Source organism: Rana temporaria, unplaced genomic scaffold (genome assembly GCF_905171775.1).
Source record: "Rana temporaria unplaced genomic scaffold, aRanTem1.1, whole genome shotgun sequence".
Lineage (NCBI taxonomy): Eukaryota > Metazoa > Chordata > Amphibia > Anura > Ranidae > Rana > Rana temporaria.
Genome location: NW_024404820.1, coordinates 1,689 through 12,632, shown reverse-complemented (window position 1 = coordinate 12,632; position 10,944 = coordinate 1,689). Strand labels below are relative to the sequence as shown.

General features: G+C 52.9%; 1 protein-coding gene across 1 annotated transcript; it reads left to right on the top strand.

The window, feature by feature from the left end:
* Nucleotides 1–325: 325 nt before the first annotated feature.
* On the top strand, nucleotides 326–9,017 carry LOC120923931 (solute carrier family 25 member 34-like; the record flags this gene model as incomplete). Its single annotated transcript, XM_040335043.1, is given in 2 exon segments — nucleotides 326–1,298; nucleotides 8,952–9,017. Coding segments are annotated over 2 exon segments (486 nt in total), but the record flags the coding sequence as incomplete, so codon positions are not given.
* Nucleotides 9,018–10,944: the final 1,927 nt, after the last annotated feature.

Sequence of the window (10,944 nt, the reverse complement as noted above, 5' to 3'; positions counted from 1 at the left end):
CTCTTTACTAATATTATTTATTTACAATTATTTTTTTTTTTACTAATCTTTATTTATATTTTTTATTTTATTTTTTACTTTTTGTTTACATGTATTTATCTCCTTTTTATTAACCTGTCATTTTTATTTACTTTTTTTTTTTACTAATATTTATTTACTTTTAATTGACTTGTATTATTTATTTACTCTTTACTATTATTATTTATTTACAGTTATTACTAAGTTTACTAATCTTTATTTCCTCTTTGTTTTTATGTTTTTTTATTGATTTTTATGCTCAGGATACACAGGGGAGGAATCCGGAAGGAAATAAAGATGTAACACAATTCCGATCTCATACAATCTGATACAAATAAGGAAACAATGTTGCATCGGTTGTGAAATTTTAAAGGGACCGTCTCCAATAAGTTGCGTTCTCCTAGCTCCGCCCCCCTCCTGCACACAATATGAAGGTTCAGGAACAGGAGAAGGCGGCATTGTGTGGGACATCCTCCCAGGGATACAATTGGGGACGGCGGTGACCTTTCCCCCACATGTGACGATCACTCTGAGCTGCGCTGCGCCTGCAGCCCTCCCCGTGGCTCTGGAGGTGTGAGCTGTGCCGAGGACAGAGATTGGTTGGGGATCGGCGAGGAGGGACGGTCCGGAGTACAGATTGGTGAGAGGCGGCCCGGCTGCATGGCTGACCTCCCAGGAAACAGCTGAAGGCTCCAAAACATCCAACTTTCCTCCAGTGCTGGAGACCGAGGAGATGGAGCCGAGCCGGGACGGCGATCGTCCAATGTGGAGCGATTGTATCGCCGCGTATCCGCTGTGACCCGCTCCTCGCCATCGCATGGAATGTTGTCCCTCGCTGTAGTGTTTATATTTGGGGTTTTATGAAACCTTACAGAAGCATGACCACCCCGCCGCCCCCCCCGGCCATCCACATCTCCCCGCCGGTGGACTTCGTGTTGGGGGCCTCGGCGTGCTGCATGGCGTGCGTTTTCACCAATCCCCTGGAAGTGGTGAAGACACGGCTGCAGCTGCAAGGGGAGCTGAGGTCCCGGGGGACGTACACGCGGCACTACCGGGGGGTGGTGCAGGCCATGGTGGCCGTGTGTCAGGCGGACGGAGTGCGGGGACTGCAGAAGGGACTGACGGCCGGACTTCTGTACCAAGGAATGATGAACGGAGTTCGCTTCTACCTCTATTCACACGCCGAAGACGTGGGGCTGACCCAGCAACCGGGGGGCAATGTGGCCGCAGGGGCAATCGCTGGAGCGATGGGGGCACTTGTCGGGAGTCCAGCATATCTGGTAAGACAACCCCCTCATGACCCCCCTATACACAGGTTTCCACTATACCATCCCCCTATACACAGGCTTCCCCTATACATGCTGTTCCCTCCATGTCTTCTATACCATCCCCCTATACACAGGCTTCCCCTATACAGTCACTATACCATCCCCCCTATACACAGGCTTCCCCTATACAGCCACTATACCATCCCCCCTATACACGGGCTTCCCCTATACAACCACTATACCATCCCCCTTATACATAGGCTCCCCCTATACAGCCACTATACCATCCCCCCTATACACAGGCTTCCCCTATACAACCACTATACCATCCCCCTTATACATAGGCTCCCCCTATACAGCCACTATACCATCCCCCCTATACACAGGCTTTCCATATACAGCCACTATACCATCCCCCCTATACACAGGCTTTCCATATACAGCCACTATACCATCCCCCCTATACACAGGCTTTCCATATACAGCCACTATACCATCCCCCCTATACACAGGCTTTCCATATACAGCCACTATACCATCCCCCTATACACAGGTTTCCCCTATACAGTCACTATACCATCCCCCCTATACACAGGCTTCCCCTATACAGCCACTATACCATCCCCCTTATACATAGGCTCCCCCTATACAGCCACTATACCATCCCCCCTATACACAGGCTTTCCATATACAGCCACTATACCATCCCCCTATACACAGGTTTCCCCTATACAGTCACTATACCATCCCCCCTATACACAGGCTTTCCCTATACAGCCACTATACCATCCCCCCTATACACAGGCTTCCCCTATACAGCCACTATACCATCCCCCTTATACATAGGCTCCCCCTATACAGCCACTATACCATCCCCCTATACACAGGCTCCCCCTATACAGCCACTATACCATCCCCCTTATACACAGGCTTTCCCTATACAGCCACTATACCATCCCCCCTATACACAGGCTTCCCCTATACAGCCACTATACCATCCCCCTATACACAGGCTCCCCCTATACAGCCACTATACCATCCCCCTATACACAGGCTTCCCCTATACAGCCACTATACCATCCCCCTATACACAGGCTCCCCCTATACAGCCACTATACCATCCCCCTATACACAGGCTTCCCTTACACATCTTCTATACCATCCCCCTATACACTGGATTTGTCCTATACATCTTCTATACAATACCCTTATACACAGGCTTCCCTTTACATCTTATATACCATCCCCCTATACTCCCCCTATACATCTTCTATACTCCCCCTATACATCTTCTATACTCCCCCTATACATCCTCTGTACTCCCCATATACTCCTTTACACTGTCCCTTATACATCCTCTATACTCCCCTTATACACTTTCCCCTGTAATCATATACACTGTCCCCCTATACATCCTCTATACTTCCCCCTATACAATGTCCCCTATACATCCTCTATACTCCCCCTATACATCTTTAGCCTACAATCATATACACTGCCCCCTATACATCTTTTATATTCCCCCTATACACTGTCCTCTATACTCCCCCCTATACACCTTCCCCTATAATCATATACACTGTCCCCCTATACATCCTCTGTACTCCCCCTATACACTGTCCCCCTATAAATCCCCTATACTCACCCTATACACTGTCCCCCTATACATCCTCTGTACTTCCCCTATACACTGTCCCTATATATTCCTCTATACTCCCCCTATACATCCTCTATACTTTCCCTATATATTCCTCTATACTCCCCCTATACATCCTCTATACTCCCCCTCTACACTGTCCCCTATACTCCCCCTCTACACTGTCCCCTATACATTTCTATACTCCCCTATACACTGTCCCCTATACATCCTCTATACTCCCCTTATACACTTTCCCCTGTAATCATATACACTGACCCCCTATACATCCTCTATACTCCCCCTCTGCACTGTCCCCTATACATCTTCTATACTCACCCTATACACTGTCCCCCTATACATCCTCTATACTTCCCCTATACACTGTCCCTATATATTCCTCTATACTCCCCCTATACATCCTCTATACTTCCCCTATACACTGTCCCTATATATTCCTCTATACTCCCCCTCTACACTGTCCCCTATACATCCTCTATACTCCCCCTCTACACTTTCCCCTATACATCTTCTATACTCCTCCTATACGCTGTCCTCTATACGCACCTTTCTTAGTGACATTCCCTCTATTGAGTTGTTTGCACAGGTCATCCCCTATACACGTGACTTCCCAATTACACCCCCAATACTGCCCTATACATACAGCGCCCCATATACATACAGAGCCCCCTATACATACAGCGCCCCTATACCCTCTGAACAGAGTCCCCTATACATACAGCGCCCCCTATACATACAGCGCCCCCTATACCCTCTGAGCAGCACCCCCTATACATACAGCACCCCCTATACATACAGCGCCCCTATACCCTCTGAACAGAGTCCCCTATACATACAGCGCCCCCTATACATACAGCGCCCCCTATACCCTCTAAACAGAGTCCCCTATACATACAGCGCCCCCTATACCCTCTGAGAAAAGTCCCCTATATACAATATTCTGCTCCCCGTACAATGTATGTTTTCTATAAGCAGCCGCCCTGTCTAATCACATTGCTACATAGACCTTCTCTATACTGAGGTGACCCTACACAACTCGTGGGGTGTTATTATTTAATTATTTTTTTATCAGCCAGCAGGTTGATTGACAAAAAAGCGAACCAATTCCTCCATTCACACAAGCAAGGCAGATGGAGGAATCCCCCCCCTCCCCCACTAGAGGAATGTCAGCCTCCCTCTTTCCCCCCTGAGCTCACCTCTGTCAGCCTCCGTCTTTCCCCCCTGAGCTCACCTTTGCCGGCCTCCCTCTTTCCCCCCCTGGGCTCACCTCTGTCGGCCTCCCTCTTCCCCCCCTGAGCTCACCTTTGCCGGCCTCCCTCTTTCCCCCCTGAGCTCACCTCTGCCGGCCTCCCTCTTTCCCCCCTGAGCTCACCTCTGCCAGCCTCCCTCTTTCCCCCCTGAGCTCACCTCTGCCCGCCTCCCTCTTTCCCCCCTGAGCTCACCTCTGCCAGCCTCCCTCTTTCCCCCCTGAGCTCACCTTTGCCTGCCTCCCTCTTTCCCCCCTGAGCTCACCTTTGCCTGCCTCCCTCTTTCCCCTCTGAGCTCACCTCTGCCGGCCTCCCTCTTTCCCCCCTGAGCTCACCTCTGCCGGCCTCCCTCTTTCCCCCCTGAGCTCAACTCTGCCGGCCTCCCTCTTCCCCCCCTGAGCTCACCTCTGCCGGCCTCCCTCTTTCCCCTCTGAGCTCACCTCTGCCGGCCTCCCTCTTTCCCCCCTGAGCTCAACTCTGCCGGCCTCCCTCTTTCCCCCCCTGAGCTCACCTCTGTCAGCCTCCCTCTTTCCCCCCTGAGCTCACCTCTGCCGCCCTCCCTCTTTCCCCCCTGAGCTCACCTCAGCCGGCCTCCCTCTTTCCCCTCTGAGCTCACCTCTGCCGGCCTCCCTCTTTCCCCCCTGAGCTCACCTTTGCCTGCCTCCCTCTTTCCCCCCTGGGCTCACCTCTGCCGGTCTACCTCCCCCCCCCCCCTTGGGTCACCTCTGCTGGCCTCTCTCTCTTTCCCCCCCACCCCCCTTGGGTCACCTCTGCTGGCCTCTCTCAACCCCCCCCCGCCCCCCTTGGGTCACCTCTGCTGGCCTCTCTCTCCCCCCCCGCCCCCCTTGGGTCACCTCTGCTGGCCTCTCTCTCCCCCCCGCCCCCCTTGGGTCACCTCTGCCGGTCTCCTTCTCCCCCCCCCCCGAGCTCACCTCTGTCGGCCTCCCTCTTTCCCCCCCTGAGCTCACCTTTGCCGGCCTCCCTCTTTCCCCCCTGAGCTCACCTCTGCCGCCCTCCCTCTTTCCCCCCTGAGCTCACCTCTGCCGCCCTCCCTCTTTCCCCCCTGAGCTCACCTTTGCCGGCCTCCCTCTTTCCCCCCTGAGCTCACCTTTGCCGGCCTCCCTCTTTCCCCCCTGAGCTCACCTTTGCCGGCCTCCCTCTTTCCCCCCTGAGCTCACCTTTGCCGGCCTCCCTCTTTCCCCCCTGAGCTCACCTTTGCCGGCCTCCCTCTTTCCCCCCTGAGCTCACCTCTGCCGCCCTCCCTCTTTCCCCCCTGAGCTCACCTTTGCCGGCCTCCCTCTTTCCCCCCTGAGCTCACCTCTGCCGCCCTCCCTCTTTCCCCCCTGAGCTCACCTTTGCCGGCCTCCCTCTTTCCCCCCTGAGCTCACCTTTGCCGGCCTCCCTCTTTCCCCCCCTGAGCTCACTTCTGTCGGCCTCCCTCTTTCCCCCCTGAGCTCACCTTTGCCGGCCTCCCTCTTTCCCCCCTAAGCTCAACTCTGCCGGCCTCCCTCTCTCTCCCCCCCCGCCCCGGGCTCACCTCTGCCGGCCTCCCTCTCCCCCCCCCTAGGCTCACCTCTGCCGGCCTCCCTCTCCCCCCCCTAGGCTCACCTCTGCCGGTCTCCCTCTTCCCCCCCCCCCCGGGCTCACCTCTGCTGGCCTCTCTCTCTCCCCCCCCGCCCCCCTTGGGTCACCTCTGCTGGCCTCTCTCTCCCCCCCCCGCCCCCCTTGGGTCACCTCTGCTGGCCTCTCTCTCCCCCCGCCCCCCTTGGGTCACCTCTGCCGGTCTCCTTCTCCCCCCCCCCTGGGCTCACCTCTGCTGGCCTCTCTCTCTCTCCCCCCCCTTGGGTCACCTCTGCCGGCCTCCCTCTTTCCCCCCTGAGCTCACCTCTGCCGGCCTCCCTCTTTCCCTCCTGAGCTCACCTTTGCCGGCCTCCCTCTTTCCCCCCTGAGCTCACCTCTGCCGCCCTCCCTCTTTCCCCCCTGAGCTCACCTTTGCCGGCCTCCCTCTTTCCCCCCTGAGCTCACCTTTGCCGGCCTCCCTCTTTCCCCCCCTGAGCTCACTTCTGTCGGCCTCCCTCTTTCCCCCCTGAGCTCACCTTTGCCGGCCTCCCTCTTTCCCCCCTAAGCTCAACTCTGCCGGCCTCCCTCTCTCCCCCCCCCCGCCCCGGGCTCACCTCTGCCGGCCTCCCTCTCCCCCCCCTAGGCTCACCTCTGCCGGCCTCCCTCTCCCCCCCCTAGGCTCACCTCTGCCGGTCTCCCTCTTCCCCCCCACCCCCCTTGGGTCACCTCTGCTGGCCTCTCTCAACCCCCCCCCCGCCCCCCTTGGGTCACCTCTGCTGGCCTCTCTCTCCCCCCCCCCCCCGGGTCACCTCTGCCAGCCTCCCTCTCCCCCCCCCAAACCCCCCCCCCCCCCCCGGGTCACCTCTGCTGGCCTCTCTCTCTCTCTCCCCCCCCCCCCCCCCCCCCGGTCACCTCTGCCGGCCTCGCTCGGGTCACAGATGCGGGTATTTTAAGCTGTGGCGGTTTTTCCTGGAAGATGAATGTGACTTTGTAGGGAACACAATATTCCTCACTTACAGGTCTGCAGAGTGACCAATCAGAGCCCGGCTTTTATTAACCGTCGCATCGTTATTACGTCTCAGAATTGCTGCCGGACAATTTTTTATTTATTTTTTATTATTTGAGTAAAATAAATTTGATGTTTTTATCACTTATTCAGAAATTATAAAATCTGCCCGAGAATTTGCCAGGCGTTGGGTTATGCCAACCAATCCCCCAATCTATGGATCGGATGTAGCCAATTGTGACATTGTATAAATGTTCGTCATGTGTCTTTATAAATGGGTCAGAGGTCATGTGTGCTTCCCCCTCCCCCGAGGGTCACATCGCTCACGTCTCCCCTCGTCCTGACTCAGCGACTCCTGAGGGAAGTGTGTACGTTTTGCACAAGACTTCCCGCTGAATCGGCACTTCTCAGTTCCTGAAATCAAGAAAGTCCGATACACAAGTAAACTGTGGTGATATCATGCAGACTATGGGGGGGTATATAAGGTCACGCAGATTATGGGGGGGGGGTATATATAAGGACACATAGATTGGGGGGTATATAGGGACACGTGGACTATGGTGATATACATGCAGACTATGGGGGGTATATAAGGTCACGCAGATTATGGGGGGGGGGTATATATAAGGACACATAGATTGGGGGGTATATAGGGACACGTGGACTATGGTGATATACATGCAGACTATGGGGGGTATATAAGGTCACGCAGATTATGGGGGGGGGTATATAGGGACACATAGACTGAGGGGGGGTGTATAGGGACACATAGATTGGGGGGTATATAGGGACAAGTGGACTATAGTGATATACATGCAGACTATGGGGGTATATAAGGACACACAGATTATGGGGGGGTATATAAGGTCACGCAGACTATGAGGGGGTATATAAGGTCACATAGATTGGGGGGTATATATGGACACGTGGACTATGGGGGGGGGGGGGGGGTAGATAAAGACACAGACTATGAAGTCTTTATAAGGACACATAGACTTTAGGGGGGAAGGGGCATTTAAGGACACACTGATTGGACTATGGCGATTGGATAAAAGCTGGGTAGAGGGATGACGGTTCGGTGGAGGAAAGACTATCGGATGGATGGGGGTTGGATGGTGGATGGATAATGGCTGGAAGAATTGGATGACGGTTGGGTGGATGGATGGTGGTTGGGTGGAGGGATAACGGCTGGCGGAGTTGGATGACGTTTGGAAGGATGGATGGTGGTTGGGGGGTTAGATGGTGGTTAGGTAGCGGGATAATGGCTGAAGGAGTTGGATGGCAGTTGGGTGGAGAAAAGGTGGTTGGGTAGATGGATATTGGTTGGGTGGAGGGATAACGGCTGGAAGAGATGGATGGCAGTTGACTGGAGGCATGGTGGTTGGGTAGATGGATGACGATTGGGGGGAGGGATAACGGCTAGTGGATTTGAATGAGGATTGGAAAGATGGCTGATGGGTGGGAGAAAGGTGGTTGGATAGATGGTTGATGTTTGGGTGGGTGAATGGATGGTAGGTAAAGCGCTGGATAATGGTTGGGTGGAGGGATGATGGTTTGAAGGATGGTTGGGTGGAGGGATGGTGGTTGGGGTGGAGGGATGTTAGCTGGGGGTTGGATAGCAGTTGCATGGAGGGATGAAGGTTGGGATGTGAGGGTAGATGGGGGTGTAGGGATGTCATCTGGGGGTTGGATGGCGGAAGCTGGATGACGATTGGGAAGATAGATGATGTTTGGGTGGGGGGGGCTTGGTTGGGCGGAGGGATGATGGTTTGAAGGACGGATGGTGGTTGGGGTGGAGGAATGTCAGCTGGGGGTTGGATGGCGGTTAGGAGGATCGATGGCGGTTGGGTAGATGGATGGTGGTGGGGGGGTTTGGATGGCGGGTTCTTTGTGGATGGAGGAAGCTGGATGACGATTGGGAGGATAGATGATGTTGGGGGGGGGGTGTTGGATAATGGTTGGGCGGAGGATGATGGTTTGAAGGACGGATGGTGGTTGGGGTGGAGGAATGTCAGCTGGGGGTTGGATGGCGATGGGGTGGGGGGTTGGATGCTGGTTGGGTGGGGGTTGGTTGCTGGTTGGGATGGGGGGTTTTATGCTGGTTGGGTGGGGGGGTGGTGGGGGTTGAATGCTTCAATCCATCTCTTGTTTCCCTTTTCCTGCTCTGTATAAAAATTGTTTTTTTTTCCCGGCAGGTGAAGACTCATCTTCAGGCGCAGTCTGTGGCCGCGTTCGCCGTTGGACATCAGCACAATCATCAGGTGAGACCGGAAAATTCTGATTTCCTGACCTTCTGCAGAACATTGCGGGGCACCGCCATACTGATCCCTCTGTAAATGGACATTGTCTGCAGTGTGTAGAGGAGATCGGATACGGTGGTGTTGGGGGAGGGGATCAGAGACGTATAATATATATATATGGGACAGTGTAGGGTGTGGCCGTGTTGGGGGAGGGGATCAGAGACGTATAATATATATATATATGGGACATTGTAGGGTGTGGCCGTGTTGGGGGAGGGGATCAGAGACGTATAATATATATATATATGGGACAGTGTAGGGTGTGGCCGTGTTGGGGGGGGGATCAGAGACGTATAATATATATATATATATATATGGGACATTGTAGGGTGTGGCCGTGTTGGGGGGGGGATCAGAGACGTATAATATATATATATATATATGGGACAGTGTAGGGTGTGGCCGTGTTGGGGGAGGGGATCAGAGACGTATAATATATATATATGGGACAGTGTAGGGTGTGGCCGTGTTGGGGGAGGGGGATCAGAGACGTATAATATATATATATATATATGGGACAGTGTAGGGTGTGGCCGTGTTGGGGGAGGGGGATCAGAGACGTATAATATATATATATATATGGGACAGTGTAGGGTGTGTTGGGGGAGGGGGATCAGAGACTTATAATATATATATAGGACAGTGTAGGGTGTGGCCGTGTTGGGGGAGGGGGATCAGAGACGTATAATATATATATATATATATGGGACAGTGTAGGGTGTGTTGGGGGAGGGGGATCAGAGACGTATAATATATATATATGGGACAGTGTAGGGTGTGTTGGGGGAGGGGGATCAGAGACGTATAATATATATATATGGGACAGTGTAGGGTGTGGCCGTGTTGGGGGAGGGGGATCAGAGACGTATAATATATATATATATATATATGGGACAGTGTAGGGTGTGGCTGTGTTGGGGGAGGGGATCAGGGACATATAATATATATATATATGGCACAGTGTAGGGTGTGGCCGTGTTGGGGGGGGGGGTCAGAGACGTATAATATATATATATATATATATATATGGGACAGTGTAGGGTGTGGCCGTGTTGGGGGAGGGGATCAGAGACGTATAATATATATATATGGGACAGTGTAGGGTGTGGCCGTGTTGGGGAGGGGATCAGAGACGTATAATATATATATATGGGACAGTGTAGGGTGTGGCCGTGTTGGGGGAGGGGGATCAGAGACGTATAATATATATATATATATATATATGGGACAGTGTAGGGTGTGTTGGGGGAGGGGGATCAGAGACGTATAATATATATATATATATATATATGGGACAGTGTAGGGTGTGGCCGTGTTGGGGGAGGGGATCAGAGACGTATAATATATATATGGGACAGTGTAGGGTGTGGCCGTGTTGGGGGAGGGGGATCAGAGACGTATAATATATATATATATATATATGGGACAGTGTAGGGTGTGGCCGTGTTGGGGGAGGGGGATCAGAGACGTATAATATATATATATATATATGGGACAGTGTAGGGTGTGTTGGGGGAGGGGGATCAGAGACTTATAATATATATATAGGACAGTGTAGGGTGTGGCCGTGTTGGGGGAGGGGGATCAGAGACGTATAATATATATATATATATATGGGACAGTGTAGGGTGTGTTGGGGGAGGGGGATCAGAGATGTATAATATATATATATATATATGGGACAGTGTAGGGTGTGTTGGGGGAGGGGGATCAGAGACGTATAATATATATATATGGGACAGTGTAGGGTGTGTTGGGGGAGGGGGATCAGAGACGTATAATATATATATATGGGACAGTGTAGGGTGTGGCCGTGTTGGGGGAGGGGGATCAGAGACGTATAATATATATATATATATATATGGGACAGTGTAGGGTGTGGCCGTGT